We start from the raw sequence: 23,218 nt of genomic DNA on the forward strand, positions 1-23,218 counted from the left end.
TCTGTCAAGAACACTAAATGTTAGAGGAACTTCACTGCTATATCCTCCACTGCACACCCCCTCTTGGTGCCGCCATTATGGCGCTTGCGCAAATGTGCCAAAGATCTCTAGAGAGCCCTTTGGCACATCTGAGCGAGCGCGGGTAATTTCCACATGCGCACATGGACGGGGAAGTTTTTGGACTTCTGTGCTACCAGTCTATGCGCATGTGCAGGGAACCCATGCGTGAGCAGATATGACACAGGGCTGTCCGGACTTAAAGGCCCGCGGTACATGTGCACAAGCGCAAAATCTGAGGAGAGGGTGGGGTCTCTAGACGTCATTCTTGAATAATTCTTGCTCTCCACCATGTGTCTTGTTTGTATGGACATTTTTGCACTTTGGGATAAACCCTTGGATATCTTATGTATATCTGTGTACAGTCATCCAATCTTCATCTTTATTATTCTACAGTACGAGCTGGACTAGCATCCGATCCTTTTGAGGTGTATGATTGTGGCAGACCCACCTAGAGCAGTGTATACTGTTTGCACTGTAAGTTTTGACCTGGCTGGCTGGAAGGATTAGGTTCTGGGCTGACTGGCTGGGCTAGGTTCTGGCCGAGCTGGCTGGCTGGGCTAGGTTCTGGCCGAGCTGGCTGGCTGGGCTAGGTTCTGGCCGAGCTGGCTGGCTGGGCTAGGTTCTGGCCGAGCTGGCTGGCTGGGCTAGGTTCTGGCCGAGCTGGCTGGCTGGGCTAGGTTCTGGCCGAGCTGGCTGGCTGGGCTAGGTTCTGGCCGAGCTGGCTGGCTGGGCTAGGTTCTGGCCGAGCTGGCTGGCTGGGCTAGGTTCTGGCCGAGCTGGCTGGCTGGGCTAGGTTCTGGCCGAGCTGGCTGGATGGCCTAGGTTCTGGCCGAGCTGGCTGGATGGCCTAGGTTCTGGCCGAGCTGGCTGGATGGCCTAGGTTCTGGCCGAGCTGGCTGGATGGCCTAGGTTCTGGCCGAGCTGGCTGGATGGCCTAGGTTCTGGCCGAGCTGGCTGGATGGCCTAGGTTCTGGCCGGACAGGTTGGATGGGCTCAGTTCTGGCCGGACAGGTTGGATGGGCTCAGTTCTGGCCGGACAGGTTGGATGGGCTCAGTTCTGGCCAGACAGGTTGGATGGGCTCAGTTCTGGCCGGACAGGTTGGATGGGCTCAGTTCTGGCCGGACAGGTTGGATGGGCTCAGTTCTGGCCGGGCTGGTAGTTCGGGCCCAGTTGGCCGGATGGGCCAAGTTCGGGCCCAGTTGGCCGGATGGGCCAAGTTCGGGCCCAGTTGGCCGGATGGGCCAAGTTCGGGCCCAGTTGGCCGGATGGGCCCAGTTCGGGCCCAGTTGGCCGGATGGGCCAAGTTCGGGCCCAGTTGGCCGGATGGGCCAAGTTCGGGCCCAGTTGGCCGGATGGGCCAAGTTCGGGCCCAGTTGGCCGGATGGGCCAAGTTCGGGCCCAGTTGGCCGGATGGGCCAAGTTCGGGCCCAGTTGGCCGGATGGGCCAAGTTCGGGCCCAGTTGGCCGGATGGGCTAAGTTCGGGCCCAGTTGGCCGGATGGGCTAAGTTCGGGCCCAGTTGGCCGGATGGGCTAAGTTCGGGCTAAGTTCGGGCCCAGTTGGCCGGATGGGCTAAGTTCGGGCTAAGTTCGGGCCCAGTTGGCCGGATGGGCTAAGTTCGGGCTAAGTTCGGGCCCAGTTGGCCGGATGGGCTAAGTTCGGGCTAAGTTCGGGCCCAGTTGGCCGGATGGGCTAAGTTCGGGCTAAGTTCGGCCCAGTTGGCCGGATGGGCTAAGTTCGGGCCCAGTTGGCCGGATGGGCTAAGTTCGGGCCCAGTTGGCCGGATGGGCTAAGTTCGGGCCCAGTTGGCCGGATGGGCTAAGTTCGGGCCCAGTTGGCCGGATGGGCTAAGTTCGGGCACAGTTGGCCGGATGGGCTAAGTTCGGGCACAGTTGGCCGGATGGGCTAAGTTCGGGCACAGTTGGCCGGATGGGCTAAGTTCGGGCACAGTTGGCCGGATGGGCTAAGTTCGGGCACAGTTCACTGGATGGACTAAGTTCAGGCCCAGTTGGCTGTCTGATTGCAGTTCTGGCCTAGTCTTATTTTAGTCCCAGAGATATCAGTGGATCTCTAAGCTTCACTATCCAATGCAGGCAGATCATGGATGGTAGGAGGGGGCAGCAGGGGGCTATACATAGCTTCCTGAAAATATCACAGCACCCTGTCTCTGTACACCTCTCAAAAGAGCCCTCAGATCTGATACAAGTGGTGGGCTGGATCGTGAAAGGAGTTATGCAAATATAAGAACCAGGTAATGCGCATGTGTGATGCTGGAATGGAAATCCAATGAAAAGGAAAGGGGTGGGGCCTGGGACAGTCAGGCTGGGGAGAAAAGACTAGATGATGCTAGATGTCCTCCAGCCAAGAAATGAGGAGGGTTCTATCTGCAGCTTCTAAAACACATGGTGAGAAGCTCACAGTGTGCAGTGAAATCAGAGCAGGTAATCTCAGTCCAGGAGAGGAGACGGTACAGGGGAAAGGCCGGAGGTCAGCATGGATTGTAAACAGACTAATGGTCACAGTAACTAGAATCCGGTTTCCATAGTAAAATATTAGTGTACGCCTATTTTCTGCTCTATTGAGTGCCTGTAGATGGGGACTTTACCTATTTTCTGGTCTACTGAGTACCTGTAGACGGGGACTTTACCTTTTTTCTGGTCTATTGAGTGCCTGTAGATGGGGACTTTCCCTATTTACTGGTCAACTGAGTGCCTGTCGATGGGGACTTTACCTATTTTGTATTCTATTGAGTACCTGTAGATGGGGACTTTACCTATTTTCTGGTCTATTGAGTGCCTGTAGACGGGGACTTTACCTATTTTCTGGTCTATTGAGTGTCTGTAGATGGAGACTTTACCTATTTTCTGGTCTATTGAGTGTCTGTAGATGGGGACTTTACCTATTTTCTGGTCTATTGAGTGCCTGTAGACGGGGACTTTACCTATTTTCTGGTCTATTGAGTGTCTGTAGATGGGGACTTTACCTATTTTCTGGTCAATTGAGTGCCTGTAGATGGGGACTTTACCTATTTTCTATTCTATCGAGTGCCTGTAGATGGGGACTTTACCTTTTTTCTGGTCTACGGAGTGCCTGTAGATGGGGACTTTACCTATTTTCTGGTGTATTGAGTGCCCGTAGATGGGGACTTTACCTATTTTCTATTCTATTGAGTGCCTGTAGACGGGGACTTTACCTTTTTTCTGGTCTATTGAGTGCCTGTAGATGGGGACTTTCCCTATTTTCTGGTCTATTGAGTGCCTGTAGATGGGGACTTTCCCTATTTTCTGGTCAACTGAGTGCCTGTCGATGGGGACTTTACCTATTTTGTATTCTATTGAGTGCCTGTAGATGGGGACTTTACCTATTTTCTGGTCTATTGAGTGCCTGTAGACGGGGACTTTACCTATTTTCTTTTCTATTGAGTGCCTGTAGATGGGGACTTTACCTATTTTCTGGTCTATTGAGTGCCTGTAGATGGGGACTTTACCTATTTTCTGGTCTATTGAGTGCCTGTAGATGGGGACTTTACCTATTTTCTGGTCAATTGAGTGCCTGTAGATGGGGACTTTACCTATTTTCTATTCTATTGAGTGCCTGTAGATGGGGACTTTACCTTTTTTCTGGTCTACGGAGTGCCTGTAGATGGGGACTTTACCTATTTTCTGGTGTATTGAGTGCCCGTAGATGGGGACTTTACCTATTTTCTATTCTATTGAGTGCCTGTAGACGGGGACTTTACCTTTTTTCTGGTCTATTGAGTGCCTGTAGATGGGGACTTTCCCTATTTTCTGGTCTATTGAGTGCCTGTAGATGGGGACTTTCCCTATTTTCTGGTCAACTGAGTGCCTGTCGATGGGGACTTTACCTATTTTGTATTCTATTGAGTGCCTGTAGATGGGGACTTTACCTATTTTCTGGTCTATTGAGTGCCTGTAGATGGGGACTTTACCTATTTTCTGGTCTATTGAGTGCCTGTAGATGGGGACTTTACCTATTTTCTGGTCTATTGAGTGCCTGTAGATGGGGACTTTACTTTGAGATCGTCACGTTGTGTATCGTCCCCAAACTCCTCTTTTCTCAGATAACGTCTTCATTATTTTTAGGACGGTGATTAGTTCTAAACTCTCTCCTGTGGAGGAATGAACCGCAAGTCTGACCAGCTCTGCTGTATGTGGTTGGCCTACAGCTGAGAAATGAAGGAGCCGTACCTGCGATTACCGGACAATGTAATTACACAGCGATGGCGGCTCCATGAAAGACCGTATTACACAGAGCCAATTACTTTCTGTAAATCCAATATGACATCCAGTCAGTGGTTTGTGTGCTCATTACTGATGGCCATCAGGATCCAGCGGGGCCCTGTACAGCAATACTGACGGCTCTCAGACAATCTGAAACACAGTTAAAGCTCACAGGCTGGGGGAGGGGAAATGGATGAATCGGCAAACACGATGGCTGCATTTTGGTTTCTTTGGATGCCTTCTGAAGTCAGATTTCACAGCCAGTTATGCAGAAGATTGGAACTAGGGGAATAGGATTGTAGGGAGGATGTAAACATAAGTCTTCTATGGAATATTTGGCGTCTTGGTTTTCTGGAACCTTTCATTCACATACCTCTAACATTTGTTTTTGTTGGTTGGTTAGGATTTAGGACGAACCGGGTGTGCATGGGAATACCTGTTCCTGTATAATGTGTTTTGACAGCTCATTCATTTAAATGGGCTACCGAAACGCACCGGACAGAGGAAAGTACTGCATGCACTGCCTGTAAAAATGCAATGGGCTAAATAACATGGTACTGCAGTACCATGCGATTTGGTGCATGCAAACGCACTGCATTTATGATGCCCTTAACAATATATTGGAACCTGCATGCAGACTGCAATGGCAACGCGTTCACCTGCGATACGGGAAACACGCATGGAATGCGCCTTTCCCACACCATGTGAACCGACCCTAAAGCCATTATAAATCTTCCTATCTGCACCTGCATTAGAGGTGCACTGATCATGTAGTTTCATGGTGTCATTTGTTGGGCTGTATGCACAGTTCCTCGGAAAACATGATCTCCGTGACATCTTGGAGGTGACCAGTGTGTGGCAACATACCCCATCTTTCTTGTCCCGCTCCAGAGCCCCGTGCATGAAATTTGAGAGCGACCTCCTCGTTCTCAAGTAGTGCATGCACTACCTGTAAAAATGCAATGCGCCAAACAACATGGTATTGCAGTACCATGCGATTTGATGCATGCAAACGCACTGCATTTGTGGCGCCCTTAACAATATATTGGCACCTGCATGCAGACTGCAATGGCAACGCGTTCACCTGCGATACGGGAAACACGCATGGAATGCGCCTTTCCCACATCACGTGAACCGACACTAAAGCCATTATAAACCTTCCTATCTGCACCTGCATGAGATGTGCACTGATCATGTAGTTTCATGGTGTCATTTGTTGGGCTGTATGCAGTTCCTCGGAAAACGTGATCTCCGTGACATCTTGGAGGTGACCAGTGTGTGGCGACATACCCTATCTTTCTTGTGCCGCTCCAGAGCCCATGTGTAGAAATTCCAGAGAGACCTACTCGTACTCTAGTACTGCATGCATCTGGTTCTCAAGTACTCAGTGCTCCTACTCCTTGACCTCTCTGCGGCCTTCGACACAGTCGACCACCCCCTCCTCCTCAAAAAAAACTACACTCCCTTGGCCTCAGAGATTCTGCTCTCTCCTGGCTCTCATTCTACCTGTCACAGCGCTCCTTCAGCGTTACCTATAATGCTACCACCTCCCCCTCAGTCCCCCTCTCTGTTGGGGTCCCTCAAGGCTCCGTCATCGGGCCCCTTCTCTTCTCCATCTACACCTCCTCCCTTGGCCAACTCATACACTCTCACGGCTTCAACTACCATCTATATGCCGACGACACACAAATCTATCTCTCAACACCCCACCTCACCCCGTCAGTCTCCGCCCGAATCACACACCTGCTGAGCGACATATCAGACTGGATGTCGCTCCACTTTACCTGAACCTCTCCAAACCCGAGTTTCTTGTCTTCCCCCCCCAGCCCAGACCCCACCCCCCATTGACTTTTCCATCATGTCCAACAACACCACCATCAAACCCGCCCTGCAGGCCAGAGTACTTGGTGTCATTCTGGACTCCAACCTATCCTTCCAGCCCCAAGTCCAATCTTTAACAAACTCGTGCAGACTCCACCTCCGCAACATGCAGACTCCACCTCCGCAACATCGCCAAAATCCGCACGTTCCTAACCCCAGAAACCACTAAACAGCTCATCCACTCCCTCATCATATCACGACTCGACTACTGCAACTCCCTCCTCACTGGCCTGCCTCACCACTGGCTATCCCCGCTTCAGTCCATCCTGAATACGGCTGCCAGACTCATTCACCTTTCCAACAGCTCCATCTCCGCCACCCCCCTCTGCCAATCCCTCCACTGGCTTCCGATTGCGCAACGGATCAAATTCAAAATCCTAACACTGACGTACAAAGCCGTCAACCATACTGCCGAAAACTACATCACCAACCTAATATCCAAGTACCACCCAGCACACACACTCAGCTCCTCACAAGACCTCCTTCTCTCTAGTTTCCTGGTCTCCTCCTCCCATGCCCGCCTCCAGGACTTCACCAGGGTGTCACCCATCCTCTGGAACTCCCTGCCCCAACCCATCAGATTATCACCTACTCTCCTCTCCTTTAGGCGCACCCTGAAAACCCATCTCTTCAGGGAAGCCTACCCCACCCCCTGCTAACTTGCCGACCTCCTCCACTCTTCCTACCACTCCATCCCCCACAGCTATCTCCTCCTGTGCACCATCCCCTCCCTCCTAGATTGTAAGCTCCAAGGAGCAGGGCCCTCAATCCCCTCATGTTTTGCATTGTATTGGTATTGTTCTGTCACATGTTCTGTCCCCCTTTGTAATGTACAGCGCTGAGCGAACTATCGGCGCTTTATAAATACTGTATAATAATAATAATGCTGCATGCACTACCTGTAAAAATGCAATGGGCTAAATAACATGGTACTGCAGTACCATGCGATTTGTTGCATGCAAACGAACTGCACTTGTGGTGCCATTAACAATATATTGGCACCTGCATGCATACTGCAATGGCAAGGCATTCACCTGCGATACGGGAAACACGCATGAAATGCGCCTTTCTCACACCATGTGAACCGACCCTAAAGCCATTATAAACCTTCCTATCTGCACCTGCATGAGATGTGCACTGATCATGAAGTTTCATGGTGTCATTTGTTGGACTGTACACCACATTTCTCGGAAAATGTGATCTCCATGATATCTTGGAGGTCACCAGTGTGTGGCAACATACCCCATCTTTCTTGTCCCGCTCCAGAGCCCCGTGCAGAAATTCCAGAGAGACCTCCTCGTTCTCATCCAACCACTGCATGACGAACTGCTCGAACCACCTGAAGGAAAGACATAAAAGAGAACCTGTCAGATGATCGTACAGTATCTAAAGTATAGTAACGACACGTAGACCTCTTCTACAAGGGAGGACTAGGCGTGCTTTGTACATACGCGGGATATTCAGGCACTTTGTCCTTCATGGCCGGCAGGTCTCGGACGTACTCATTGTACAGCCACTTCACCTTGAAATGGAGGTTCATGTAGTCGGCACTCTTGCATAGGCGATGCTTCTCATGCTCTATGGGAAGGAGAGAGAGAGGAGGGTACAGTAGGTGAATGACACGCAATAGAGGGGCATGCACCTCAACATGGGGGCCTCGGAGCATATTCCGTGGATGGATTTCAAATATCACAGTAAGGCAGTGTTTCTCAACTCCAGTCCTCATGGACCCCCAACAGGTCATGTTTTCAGGATTTCCATCATTTTGCACAGGTGATTTGATCAGTTTCACTGCCTTAGTAATTACCACAGCTGTTTCATCTGAGGGAAATCCTGAAAACATGACCTGTTGGGGGTCCATGAGGACTGGAGTTGAGAAACACTGCAGTAAGGTATTGAGCACGAAGATCATTTAGGAATGCCTAGGCTACGTTAACACTAGCCTTGTGTGCAGGTGGCAGAGGGGCGTTTGGGAAGCGTTTTTACCGCTTCCCAAACGCCTCTGCCAACTCTGCACATTACAGCACATGGTGCTGTTCTAACAGCAGCGTTTGCGTCGCGGCAAAACGGACGCCTCTGGTCGAGTCAGGAGGCTTTGAAGCCTCCTATTCTCGTCTATGGTGCCGCTCCGCAAACGCCCGGCCGGCGTTTGCGGTGCGGTTGCGACGCGGTTGCGGGGCGTTTGCGGAGCGGTAACACCACTCAAATGCATTATAGGCGTTTGTGGGGCGTTAATAACGCTCGGCAAACGCCTAGCAACCGCCGCTAAACCGCGCATGCGGCGTTTGCGGAGCGTTTGCCGAGCGTTAAAAACGCTCCGCAAACACCGGACCAACGCTTGCCAAACGCTATAGGGGCGTTGGGCAAGCGTTGGCAAAACAGCCTAGTGTGAACGAGCCCTTAATCAGCTGTGGTCACCGGGTGTATACCACACATACCCAAAGAAAACTCCATGGAAGTACACAGGACGTATCTAGTACACACCCTTGTCCTTCTGCATTGCGGAAGCTTCACCCCAAGCACTTGCCAGCAAATCCTGGCTGTCAAACTGACAGCGGGGAGTTGCTCTGTAAATACAGCAGCTTTAATAGTCACTGCTGTCAAACACCGCTGAGATACAGAGATACTAAGTTATGTGACTTTATCAAATCTTGTTCTTTCATTTGCAGAAAAAATAAAAAAATTGAGTGTCCATCTGCATATGATGTTAATAAGGGGTCTTTCAGGACGGATCAGTCACTGGATTGGGGGGATCTCTCCGCTGAGCAGGCGGATGGCGGGTCTGTGTCCGATTTGCTGACACAGAAACAGCCTGTTGTCTTCTACGGGGGAGTCAGATGGAAATGGACCGCCTGTTCGTTTCCACCAGACTTGTCCAATCTGCAGAATGGATGGCGAACGGATGTTTTTGGTGCACAGGATTGGATGCCGGCGGGTGTCAGTGGACACTTGTCTGCTGACACCCGCTGGTCTATAGAGGTCTATGGATGGTCTGACTGGGTCTGCCTGAAAAACCGACAGGCAGACCCGATCGGACCAACAGTGTGAAAGGGGCCTTAAAGCTACAGGACATCTCCAAACACGGAAAGGTTTCTTCACAGTAAGAGCTGTGAAAATGTGGAATAGACTCCCTCCCTGGTTCTGGCCAGCTCAGTGGATTGCTGTAGGAAAGTCCTGGATTGTTTCTTGGATACACAGAATATAACTGGATATAACATTTATAGGGAAAGTTGATCCAGGGAATATCCGATTGCCTCTCGGGGGATCAGGACGGAATTTTTTTTCCCAACAGGAGCAAATTGGATCGTGCTGTGCTGGGTTTTTTTGCCTGCCCCTGGATCAACTGTGGGTATAGGATTACATTTTTTTTCTTTTCTATGGTTGAACTGGATGGACTTTTGTCTTTTTGCAGCCAGACTATGTAACATGGAAAGGTTTCTTCACAGTGAGAGCTGTGAAAATGTGGAATAGACTCCCTCAAGAGTTGGTTGTGGCCAGCTCAGTGGATTGCTGTAGGAAAGTCCTGGATTGTTTATTGGATACACAGAATATAACTGGATATAACATTTATAGGTAAAGTTGATCCAGGGAATATCCGATTGCCTCTCGGGGGATCAGGAAGGAATTTTTTACCCAACAGGAGCAAATTGTATCGTGCTTTGCTGGGTTTTTTTTGCCTTCCTCTGGATCAACTGTGGGTGTAGGATTCAAATTTTTTTTCTTTCTATGGTTGAACTGGATGGACTTTTGTCTTTTTTCAGCCAGACTAACTATGTAACTATGTATCATGTAACATAATATAAAAAACACAACAAAATGGGTTCCTATTTAATCTCTTATCACTTAGTTTACTCCAATCAACCCAAAATAACTCCTTCTTTCCTTAGCAATTATTTTCCTGTTTTATACTCAGTTTTTCTAACCTTTTGCAATGCGAACACAATATTTTTACGCTAACAATGATCAAAAAAGGTGTTTTTTAGTTGTGTTATGTTTTTGTCTATGGAAAAAGTTTTGGTTGTACAAACACATGAAGACACTTTTGAATTTCTTTAAGGTGACTATACACCTTAATCTCAATGTACAATTTTTAATGTAGGAACCACTCTTGAAGTCTACTAACCACTATGAAGTGCAGGGGTGTCAAAAGGGGTTGCGAAACTACAAGTCCCATCATGCCTTTGCCTTCAGGAGTCATGCTTGTAGCTGTCAATCTTGCAATGCCTCATGGGACTTGTAGTTCGGCAACAGCTGAAGGGCTGCCAGTTTGACACCCACGATGTAGTGCAAGGGCCTGTCTGGTTGGATATAAAATGGAGTATATAGGTTCTGTTTGTTGTATAATCAGATTGCACTGTGTATGACCAGCTTTGTACATGGCCCCAAGACAATGGTTGGCATCATGTTACCTCCACCTTCTGCTCCATTGGTGATGAGAACACATTTCATACATTTCATGAGCAGTCAAGCAGCGGAATACGGTGATGTAGACTGCAGCCTGGTTAACTGGTAACCAGCCAATTAGTGACATTCCCAAGACTGAGGACACACCGCCAATTACAGGAATTTCTTGCCCAGTCAGCTTCTACCTTTAGTGCTGATTAGGCTTCTATGGCTCTCCCCATTCCGGCTAATGAGGCCTCTGTGAGGACAAGATCACCTCTACTGGGCTGAGGGAGCATGTAAGGGTCAAATCACAGCTAGAATGGTACCCTGTGTACAATGTAGGAGTCACAGCAAGTCGGCGTGCTTTAATATATTCCTCCAGGTCAACGCTTCTCTACGTTTTATACAATGAATGCCCATTAAATATAAAAATACACCGTTTGTAGAACACCTGGGAAGCCAAGGTGGTGGGAAGCCCTACATAATGGACACAGCAGCTGTACAGACCTGAGAATTCAGCACAGGGATGGTGGGAACGCCTCCTAATGGGTCCAGCGGGTGTTCAGAGTCCGAAACTCAGCAAAAGGATGGTGGGAACCCAGCTGTGCCCCACAGTGGGTCCCATAATGGGGCACAGCTGGGGCAAAGACCTGGGAACTCAGCACAAGGATGGTGGAAACTCCTAATAGGCACAGCAGGTGTGCAGACCTGAGAACTCTGCACAGGGATGGTGGGAACCCCTCATAATGGGCACAGCAGGTGTGCAGACCTGGGAACTCAGCACAGGGATTGTGGGAACCCCTCATAATGAGCCCAGCAGGTGTACAGACCCGGGAACTCAGCACAGGGATGGTGAGAACAACTCATAATGGGCACAGCTGGTGCACAGACCCGAGAACTCAGCACAGGGATGGCGGGAACCCCTCATAATGGGCACAGCGGGTGTAAAGACCCGGGAACTCAGCACAGGGATGGTGAGAACAACTCATAATGGGCACAGCGGGAGCACAGACCCAGGAACTAAGCACAGGGATGGCGGGAACCCCTCATAATGGACACAGCGGGTGTACAGACCTGGGAACTCAGCACAGGGATGGTGGGAACACCTCATAATGTGCACATCAGGTGTACAGACCCGGGAACTCAGCACAGGGATGGTAGGAACACCTCATATTAGGCACATCAGGTGTGTAGACTCAAACTGAGGACAGGCATGGTGGGGGCCCCACATAATAGGCACAGCAGGTGAGCAGTACTAGAAACTCAACTCAGGGATGGTGGGAATGCCTCATAATGGGCCCAGCAGGTAGCGCTGATCAAGCAGTATTTATCCAACAAGTTGGCTGTACAAAAGTCTATCTTTAGATCGACTTTTGTACAACTAGTGTTTTCATACATGGATCAACATTTAGCCGTTCCTTGCTGAAGCAGCCGAATTTCGATCCACGTGTGGTCGGATTAACTCTCCAGCATCTACCAAACATTAAAATTTCCATATTGGGTGGTAGTGTCATAGCTTTTGTTCCAGTGGAAAAAAAAAAAAAAAAAGAGAAACCTTTAACATAATGAAATTTTTCCTGAAATTGAAAATGTTAGTTTAGCACAGAGGTGCATCAGAAGGACTGAAAATCAATATTTAAACAGAGAGGTAATAGAACTTGAGCTTCAAAGTATCCTGTAGGATAAAGAATCATTAGAACGTGAGCTAGAACAGGTCTAATGTACTACAATATGCATGAGTTCAGCTAGGTTAGAGATCTAGGCTCTATCTGTGAAGACACTACAGAGAAAATAAAACTGAATTAGATATACATGTATTCAGATTACTAGAAGGAACTAGTAGGGGCTTTACTGAGCGCTGTGAGGGGTACACTATAGAAATGTTTGTGGACATCTGATCACTTGTTGGGGATCCCATTCCACAAATATGGGCATTAATATGTATCCTCTCCTCCCCACACCTTCTTCATGACCCAACACCCTCCACTCGTCTATTTATTTACATTTGTACCTATTTAGCCTAAAGAACATTGGTGGGGTCAGGTACTGAAGTTGGATAAGAAGACCTGGCTCACAGACGGTGTTCCACTTCATTCCGAAGCTGTTCAGTAGGGTTGAGGTCAGACATCTGAAGGCCACTGGAGTTCCTCCACACCAAACTCATCAAACCATGTCTTTATGGAGCTGGCTTTGTATATGGCGGCACAGTAAGGCTGGAACAGAAAAGAGTCTTCTCCAAACTGTAACCACAAGGTTGGAAGTACACAATTGTCTACAACGTTTTTGTATGCTGTAGTATTAGCAGTACCCTTCAATGGCACTACCTGATCATCATTTGAAGGGGAGTCCACATACATTTGGCCTTATAGCGTATTTGCGCGAGTGTTTAATGGAACAGGAAACCACCATGATTATGGAAGGCCAAAACACAGGACTGCGGAGGGTTAGCTACACCTGTTGGCTGGGTGGGGGACTGGAGACTGAATGCCCCAGGAGAGCAAGACCCTAGCATTTTGGATGTATTAAAAGGGGATGTTGGAAAATGACTGCCATTTATCCTCTCACGTGTGGGGCGTGAATGGTGGTATTGGACAAAAAACGGCACTCCGCTAGCATCAGAGAAGATTAATGGGCTGTATCAACCAATCATTTTCCAGATTTTTTATTTTTGCTGGAGCCATGTTTCTCAAACCTGTGCGACCATCATGGCCTTCCCACGTGTCACCATGTATCATTAATTCATCACATGTTCTATCCATTTTCTAGATATGACCCGGCCTAACTTTCTGTATCATCAACATGCACTGTGGACTGGAGATGTCAAGGGCCACACACAGCTACCCACCACCTCTGCTAGTATCCAGCTTGGACCAGGGCCAAATCTCTGCATCATCACCATGCATTGTGGACTAGAGATGCCAGGGGCCACACACAGCTACCCACCACCTCTGCTAGTATCCAGCTTGGACCAGGGCCAAATGTCTGCATCATCAACATGCATTGTGGACTAGAGATGCCAGGGGCCACACACAGCTACCCACCACCTCTGCTAGTATCCAGCTTGGACCAGGGCCAAATGTCTGCATCATCAACATGCATTGTGGACTAGAGATGCCAGGGGCCGCACACAGCTACCCACCACCTCTGCTAGTATCCAGCTTGGAATAGGGCCAAATTTCTGCATCATCAACATATGCTGTGGTCTAGGTCTGCCAGAGGTGTCGCAAGCCAACACATGTTGACAATGATGAAATCCGGCTTTGGTCTTAGCTGGATACTGGCAGGGAGGTGGGTGTCTTTGTGCCGCCCTTGGCAGCCCAAATATGTGAATAATGCAGAAATCTAGCCCTTGTCCTATATAAAATAGAAGTAGGGGCAACCATGAGACACCCCTGGCAGCCCCAGACCACAGTGTACGCTGGCAATGCTGAAATAAATCCCTGGTCCAAGCAGGATACGGTTGTGGAGGTGGGTGTCTATACTACCCTTGGCAGCCCTTGGCCACATTCTAGGTCAAAGATGCAGAAACATTGCCTTGGTCAGTAGCTATGTGACACCCCTGGCATCCCTAGACCCCAGCATATGTTGGCAAAGATGAAATCTAGCCTTGGTCCTAGCTGGATACTGGCAGTGTAGGTGGGTGGCTCTGCCCATCTCCTGGCATTTGAAGGCCACAACACATGTTGATGATGCAGATAATTGGCCCTCGTCCTATCTGGAATCTGGCAGGGAAGGAGGATAGGACACGCAATGAATTAATAGTACATAGTGACACTCAGAGTGGCTGTGATTGTGGAACAGATTTAAGCAAAGTTCAGGAGACGTCACTCCACCAAAGATCGGCAATGACATCTGAGAAATGATTAGTTGATACAGCCTCGTACAACTGACCCCTTCAAGTCTGAGCCCAACTCATACCTTCATGACCAAGCTTAGTGTGGATGTTTAACCAAGGACACCTTTTGTATAACAGCTCTGTGTATCAAAGAAAACATGACTGTTTATTTCAGTACAGGCAGCACCCACAACATCTAAAGTCAACATCTTTTTATAAGAAGTGAAAAATGTACCTGAAATGTGGTAAAATGAAGAGAAATTATTTGCTGCATTTCTTTCCACTCCGTAATTACATCCTAAGTGACTACAGCAATTATATCGGAGTGAAAAATACACCAAATGTACTTCGTGTACATCATAATGTGTTTATATGCTGGGAAACCAAGATAATCCCTTGTCCTAGTTTAAACTTTGAACTCTTACAAGATGTTCTGATATTATTTTGAAATGAAACCTGGGATGTTTAAGGTACTTATTGGTGACGCAATCAGCAAGATGTATACACAAAATTTCTATTAAACAAAAAATAAAAGTTGACAGATTGAAACGGATCTTGATTTCCACCTCATTTAGTATCACGTTGGCAATCATACCGCCAACCTTCTAACCTAGTAAAAAAAAAAATTGTCATTATTATATGCATTAAACCTTCATCCAAAGTGGACGATATGAAACACATCAAAAGTGTTCCCATGGTGGATGACAGAACATAAACCCTACCCGTTCCTTGGACAAAGGGTTCACTTCCTAAGGAGGCCATAGGTGTGTTACAATGTACATTTGTACTGCTATTTTTGCAATCCTCATATAATAATCGGTGTAAAGTAAGCGCACCAGTACAATGCAATGATTTATTTCTAGATTATTTAGCCTGCTATGGCCACCTGAAAAAGAGGACATTTGGTCCAAAAAAACACAAAGCTTATTTTACGTTCTGTCCTCCCACCATATGAACTTATTTGATTTCTAAAGTATAAAAAAGATTAAAGCCGCATGCCAAAACTTCACTCTTCTTTCTGTATTTAATTTGTCAAAAAAAAGAAGAAACTGTGCACACTGATGCCGCCACCTAAAACCACACGTATTATTACTGTTCTAGATTATTCAGCCTCCTATGGGCTCCTGAAGAAGTGAACCCTTGATCCAGGAAATGTGTAGGTTTCTTTATGTTTGGTTGTCCCACTATATATAAGTGTTTGATATGCTGATTATAATTATCACCCTATTTGCATGAAAGCTTGATATATATGTATACATTGATGCTTCCAACTAATCCCACCATTCTTGGCACATTTCAGCACTACCGGCTTGCTCACAAGGATAGGAGAGGTCTTCCGTCTATCCTTGTAAGCAAGCCAGTAGTGGTGACACGCATCAAGGAAGGTGGTTTAAGGTAGAGACATTCTTATGAATTATAATGTAAGTTTTTACTGCTCTTTTCTAAACCTCATATAATAATTGGTGTAACGTATGCACACCAACATGACGTATTATTACTGTTCTAGAGTATTCAGCCTCCTATGGGCTCCTGAAGAAGTGAACCCTTGATCCACGAAACGTGTAGAGTTTTCTTTGTTTGGTTGTCCCACTATATGAATGTATTTGATGTGCTGGATATCATCCTGTTTGGATTAAAGCTTGATATATATATATATATGTATTTAATTTGTAAAAAAAAGAAGAAACTGCGCACACTGATGACTCCACCTAAAACCACCTTTCTTGGCACATTTCAGCACTACCGGCAGGGGCGGACTGACAACTCATGGGGCCCCCGGGCAATATGGGATCATGGGGCCCCTGTGTCCTTGCCCAAACTCAAAAAAGCCTATGAAAAAGGTACCAGGGGCATCTCATGGGGCCCCCTACTGACCCCAGGCTCTCGGGGCAGTGCCCGAGTTTCCAAATGGTCAGTCCGCTGCTACTGGCTTGCTCACAAGGATAGGAGAGATCTTCCCCCTATCCTTGTGAGCAAGCCAGTAGTGGTGACACGCATCAAGGAAGGTGGTTTAAGGTAGAGACATCAATGTAGGAGGCCATAAGCATGCCAAAGCCTGCTGCCATACATGTTTTCAACACACATGGATTGAAACAATCTTATGAATTATAATGTACATTTTTACTGCTCTTTTCCAAACCTCATAATAATTGGTGTAATGTATACACACCAACATGACGTATTATTACTGTTCTAGATTATTCAGCCTCCTATGAACTCCTGAAGAAGTGAACCCTTGATCCACAAAATGTGTAGTTTTCTTTATGTTTGGTTGTCCCACTATATGAATGTATTTGATGTGCTGGTTATCATCCTATTTGGATGAAAGTTTGAGATATATATATATATATATATATATTAACAAAATACTAAGTGGACCGCGCATAAATTAAGTGCATTAAATTTGACAATACATGAGTAATAATGCTTCACATATACAAAGTGAATAATTAGAACATTCAGTCCAAATTCGGAAAAATAAAGTGCCCAGGTGTTCAATACTAATTGGTGAACTTCGTGCAAAAAATGACAGGTGCTCCTCTGTGCTCAATTGGTGCCCCACATGGATGTGCACTCCCCGTTAGCCGTGGACCACCTATCTCTAGGTTGGTCTTAAGTGCCTGGTTTGGGACTAGCCCAATGCGTGATGGCAAGAATGGCACCAATATTCATTCCTGGGAATCATGCGATCTGGCCGATAGTAACCAATAGGATGATGACCAGCGTGGATATAAATTACAGTGTAGTTTCAAAACTTTTTAAACTTTCTCCTCTCCTCCCAGGCAGTAAACCAAGTTTCAGCATGTAAACAGAAACAAAAGCAAACATCCCATAGTGTAAAACCATAAAAAACTTTAATGATTGGTCCTTCCCCTCATGCCAGGGTGCTGGGCATAATCCTAGACTCTGACCTCTCCTTTGGGCCCCACATCCACTCACTGGCTTAATCCTGCCGCCTCAACCTCCGGAACATTTCTAAAATCCGCCCCTTCCTGACCAATGACACCACAAAACAACTTATCCACGCCTTGGTTATATCCCGCCTCGATTACTGCAACTCCCTCCTCACTGGTCTACCGTTACACAGGTTATCCCCCCTTCAGTCTATTATGAATGCTGCTGCTAGACTCATCCACCTTACCAACCGATCAGTAACTGCTACCCCTCTCTGACAATCCCTCCACTGGCTTCCACTAACCCAACGTATAAATTTCAAAATACTAACCACAGCTAACAAAGCCATCCACAACACTGCCCCTAGCTACATCACCAACCTCATCCACAGATATCGCCCACTCCGCTCCTCCCATGATATCCTCCTCTCTAGCTCCCTCATCACCTCCTCCCACGCTCGCCTCCAGGACTTCTCCAGAGCCTCTCCCATCCTCTGGAACTCCCTACCACAGCATGTCCGGTCAGCCCCCACCCTGTCTGCCTTTAGGCGATCTTTGAAAACTCACTTCTTCAGGGAAACCTACCCCACCTCCACCTAAGAACTGTACTTGGGTCACCTCCGCCAGATCATCCCCCACAGCTATCACCTTTTGTATCACCTCCCCCTTCCTTTAGATTGTAAGCTCCACGAGCCGGGCCCTCCAATTCCTTCTGTACTGAAATGTATTGTAATTGTACTGTCTCCCTTATATTGTAAAGCGCTACGCAAACTGTTGGCGCCATATAAATCCTGTATAATAATAATAATGGGGAGAAATTATAAGAATAAAACTCACAAGCAAAGTACCCATAACCTGGCTCTCAGTTTATTCAGCCTTGCTGCCTGTGAATAGGAACCAAGATGGCCGCAGTGTTCCAGCATGCGTACCAAAGGGTGGAAATGATGTCAACAGAAGTCGCATCTTCAAACCTCCACCGGTTGCGATCAATGGATCGTCATCAGGAAGTGCCTTCCTGATGATGATCCATTGGGCACATTATTTTTCCGAATTTGGACTGAATGTTACAATTATTCACTTTGTATATGTGAAGTATTACTACTCATGTATTGTCAAATTTAATGCACTTAATTTATGCGCGGTCCACGTGGTATTTTGTTTGTTTTTGTGTTATTGGTTCACAAATTAGGACTGCAGCGTATACTTGTCAAAGTTGCATGAATATTTATTCCTAAGCGCAACAGCACTATATTTTATTTGATATATATATATTAATTGCTCCATTTCTCGATAACAGGAGCTATATAACTGGCAATGTATTAACCTCTTGCCGTCCGCCTGCTGTTTATAAACGGCAGGGCGGTGGCAGTCCAGGGTCGGGTTGCCGTCCATAAACGGCACCCGCCTTTTCTAGCTGTGCGCGCTCCCTGGGAGCGCGCACCACCGCGATCCGGTGCCCGCTGTGTCCTCCGGACACAGTGAAACACCGATCGTCGGACGGGACCTCTGTACGAGGTCCCGATCATGTGATCACTGATTGGCGAATCAGTGATCACATGCAAAGTAGTAAGCAAGATGTCACTTGTGACATCATTGCTTACTATGTGTGAAATCTGTGAATGATCACAGAGGTCACATGGTACAAGGCTATTCACAACAGCCTTGTACCATGTGACAAGCTGTGACCACTCACAGCTCACTCAGTAATTCTCAATGACTGCAGGAATGCAGACAGAGAGAAAGAGAAATGATTGCTTTTACATCCTATATGGGTGTAAAAGCAATCAGTGTAGAAAAAAAAAAAAAAAATCTTCATCACCCTCCACAAGTAGTACAGTGTCACCATGGTGACAGTGTACTGCTAGGGTGACAGTATGTAAAAAAAAAAATAAAATAAAAAATAATATAAAAAAAATAAAATAAAATGTAAAAAAAAATGTTTAAAAATTATAATTTTTGGTTATAAACTAATTTGGATTTTTTTTTTTACTAAAAAAATAACGGAATAAATTTTGGCTAAGATTTATGATGAAATATTATTTATTTGCAAAATTTTATTTAAAAAAACACTTTTTTTCAAAATTTTTGAACTTTTTCATTTACATAGTAAAAAAAATAAAAATCCCAGCGGTGAATAAATACCACCAAAATAAAGCTTTATCTGTCTCAAAAAAATGGTAAAAAATTCATATGGGTACAGTGTTGCACGACCGCGCAATTGTCATTCAAAGTGTGATAGCGCTGAAAGCTAAAAATTGCCCTGGACAGGAAAGGGGTGAAAGTGTCCGGACAGGAAGTGGTTAAGAGCAAGAAATCAAGATCAATTTCAATCTGTGGTCTTTTCATTTTGGTTTACTAAAAACGTCTTGTATAAATGTTTTAGCAAATTGTGATCTCATCCAAATAGCATGATATGCAACATCAAATCAAGATCAATTTCAATGTGATCTTTCAACTTTGGTTTCATAAAAACTTTTTGTATCAAATATTTTAGCAGATTTTCCTTCATCCAAACAGAAGGATACCTAACACATCAAAAATGTTCATATGGTGGAATGACAGAACAAACTCGTTTCTTGTACCAAGGGTTCATTTCTTCAGGAGGTCATAGGAGTGTCAATCCCTGCTGCCATAATTGTTTTTAAAAACACATGGATTAAAACGTTCTTATGAATTGTAATGTAAGTTTTCACTGCATATTTACGATCCTCATAACAATTGTTGTAAAGTATGTACACCAACGTGATGTATTATTAGTCTCCATGCACACTGGGGGGGCATTTTAAAAACGCTGGTAACGTTAGCTGTGTAAAGTCACGTTAAAAACATGAGGTTTTTCAGCATTTTTTAACGTTTTTGCATTAGTGTTTACAAAGGGGGGAAAAGTCCTGTTTTTTGGTGGGACTTTAACGGCATGTCATGCCTTCTTGAGCACTTCTAAGGAAGAGATTTTTGTTGATCTCAAAACACGTCAAGTGAGAACCATGAATGATCCATGATTAGATTTGCAATAACATCTCTGATGACACCGCCGCAATATGCATTGTAGCTTTATATTTATTTTTGAAGATTGTAAAAATAAAATTTCATACTGTTTTTATAAAAAAATCTCTTTTGAATTGTTGAAATTTATCATACCAAGTAAATTGTGCCGTTAAAGTCCCACAAAAAAAAAAAAAAGGAGGAGGACTTTCCCCCCCCCTTGTATTTGTTAGGGATGTTGGCACTTTGTGTATTATATCCCTTCCTCTCTCTATTGCATTAGTGTTTAGCCGTGTTTTGCCTTTTATTCGACCCAACAAAAAAAATATTTTTTTTTGCTCAAAAAAATTCCAAAATAGCTGGTGTGCCGCGTTTTTCAGCATTAGAGCATTTTTACAGCTAAAAAACTCCTGTAGAAACCCACTAGTTCTGGGGGTTTTTTTCAGCCAAAAACGTCCTTTTCAAGAAACGCTGATTACAGTATGTGTGTACGGACACATAGGATAACATGCTGGGGGGTTTACTGGTTGTAGAAAAAAAACCCGCCAAAAACAGCCGCTGTAAAACGTCCCATGTGCATGAGGACTTCTAGTTCTAGATTATTCAGTATATTGAAGAAGTTATCCTGACGTCCAAAAAATGTTTAGAGTTTATTTTATGTTTGGTTGTCCCACCACATGATTGTATTTGATGTGTTTGATATCATCCAGATAGCAAGATATGCAACACATCACAAACCTTCACATGGTGGACAAGAGAACAAACTTGTTTCTTTGACCAAGGGTTCATTTCTTCAGGAGGTCATAAGAGCTGCCATAATTGTTTTTAACATGCATAGATTGAAACCTCTTTATGAAGCATGGTTAAGTTTTTATTGTTTTTTTTCTGGTCCTCATAATAATAGGTGTAAAGTATGCGAACCAACATGTTGTATTATTAAATTTCTAGATTACTCAGCCTTCTCTGGTCCCCTGAAGACGTTTTCCGGTGGTTCAAGAAACATATAGAGTCTATTTCATGTTTGGGTGTCCCACCATATGAATGTAATTGATGTGTTGGATATCATCCTAATAGGATGAAATTTTGAGGTGTATATTAATTACAAACAACTGCTAGGTTGGTGGGTTGGTAATAGGAGGTATATAATTTCCAATGTGTCAGTGGAAATGAAGATCAGTTCAATTCTGTGAACTTTAAAAAAAAAAAAAAAAGTTTAATTTTGATGTAATAAAACTTTTCGTATAATAGTTTTAGGAGAAATTTTGACCAATGGTTACCTTTAGAACCAGATTTTCCTTTTGAAAAAAAAATATTAGATCACTGTAAGGAATGATGTTGGTACGTGGAGATATTTTGTGACATGTAATAATCCATATACTATATAGTTGTTGTTAGCATTTCAAATTAAAAACTTATTGTAAGTAAATTTAAGAACATTTTAAGATGAAATACAATTATAAGTAAATTTAAGAACATTTTAAGATGAAAAAAAATTGTAAGTAAATTTAAGAACATTATGAAATATTCATTAAGTGAAAGTAAAGCTCTGAAGTTTTTCTTCCTTAAAGAAGACAGAGGGACAAGGATGGAGGTCATATCAGTAAAAGTATGGGCGGTTTTGTTGCCAGTGCCATCTGTAATTAAGGAGGGAGTTAGGACACAGCGCTCAGTAAAGGACCCTTCATGAATTCCTAATTAGAACTACAGATTATAAAACTGGTCAGTCTCTTAGACAGGTCTACTGGGGGAAGGGTATTAGCAAGTCTCTTTTGTGTGTTAAATCTAAAGATATGAAATTCTTACCACCAAAAAAGTGGACCATGCGGATTCGAAAGACAGCCGGGGCTTGTGACAGACGAGAGACAGATGTGAGACAGAGAACCACACACACAGACAGATATATGGGGATGGGAGAAGGAGGAATGTGGGAAAAAGGGACTAGAAAAGGTCAGGGACAGCTCGGCTTATTGTACACAGTGCTATCACTCATAGCAAGCAGAATATGGCTTTCACCAATACGGAGCAGTCAGGACAAAGCTGACTGCAGATTGGTTGCTATAAGTCACAGCCCTTTAATGGGTAAGCCCACAGATAAAGCTCTAACAAAAAAAAATATCTTCCGGTTAGTGATGAGGAAAAATAAATGCATTAAATTCACATATTATAATACTGGAATGACAAGTCATCAAACTCAAGTAGCAAGCAGCAAGACAGGTCTTCCCTACAACCATGGCAGGAGTCTGTAGACAAGTTTTCCCAAATCCTCATCTCCCTGCTCATGTAATTGGCACACTACCTTTGTAGGAAGTCTGTTGGGAGTTCAGGGAATCCCCTGCAGTGACTTACATTTTTCTGCAATGAAAGTTTCCCCATTAGAGAGTTACTTGTACAGGATACTAGGTGTCTTAGGGTGCACTCACACTGGGAACAGCTGAACTGAACCATGCCCAGGTTCAATAGTCTCCTCCACTGGTCTGCACTGCTGAACTGATCCATGCCCAGGTTCAATGGTCTCCTCCACTGGTCTGCACTGCTGAACTGATCCATGCCCAGGTTCAATAGTCTCCTCCACTGGTCTGCACTGCTGAACTGAACCATGCCCAGGTTCAATAGTCTCCTCCACTGGTCTGCACTGCTGAACTGAACCATACCCAGGTTCAATAGTCTCCTCCACTGGTCTGCACTGCTAAACTGATCCATGCCCAGGTTCAATATTCTCCTCCACTGGTCTGCACTGCTAAACTGAACCATGCCCAGGTTCAATAGTCTCCTCCACTAATCTGCACTGCTGAACTGAACCATGCCCAGGTTCAATAGTCTCCTCCACTGGTCTGCACTGCTGAACTGAACCATGCCCAGGTTCAATAGTCTCCTCCACTGGTCTGCACTGCTGAACTGAACCATGCCCAGGTTCAATAGTCTCCTCCACTGGTCTGCAC

General features: G+C 45.5%; 1 protein-coding gene across 5 annotated transcripts in view; it reads right to left on the reverse strand.

Annotated features, from left to right (window-relative positions):
• The window catches only part of LOC149445877 (protein unc-13 homolog B-like), a 294,951-nt gene that overhangs the window by 45,983 nt on the left and 225,750 nt on the right, over positions 1-23,218 (reverse strand). For all 5 annotated transcript variants that reach the window (XM_089653343.1, XM_089653341.1, XM_089653342.1 and 2 more), the window contains 2 exons: positions 7,634-7,760; positions 7,425-7,521 (listed from right to left, as the gene is read on the reverse strand). In XM_089653343.1, the coding sequence (XP_089509469.1) occupies positions 7,425-7,521; positions 7,634-7,760 (224 nt within the window). The remainder of the gene's footprint in view (positions 1-7,424; positions 7,522-7,633; positions 7,761-23,218) is intronic.

This window comes from Staurois parvus, unplaced genomic scaffold (genome assembly GCF_062004578.1).
Source record: "Staurois parvus isolate SC_StPar_1 unplaced genomic scaffold, SC_StPar_1.0 ptg000706l, whole genome shotgun sequence".
NCBI classification, from domain to species: Eukaryota; Metazoa; Chordata; class Amphibia; order Anura; family Ranidae; genus Staurois; species Staurois parvus.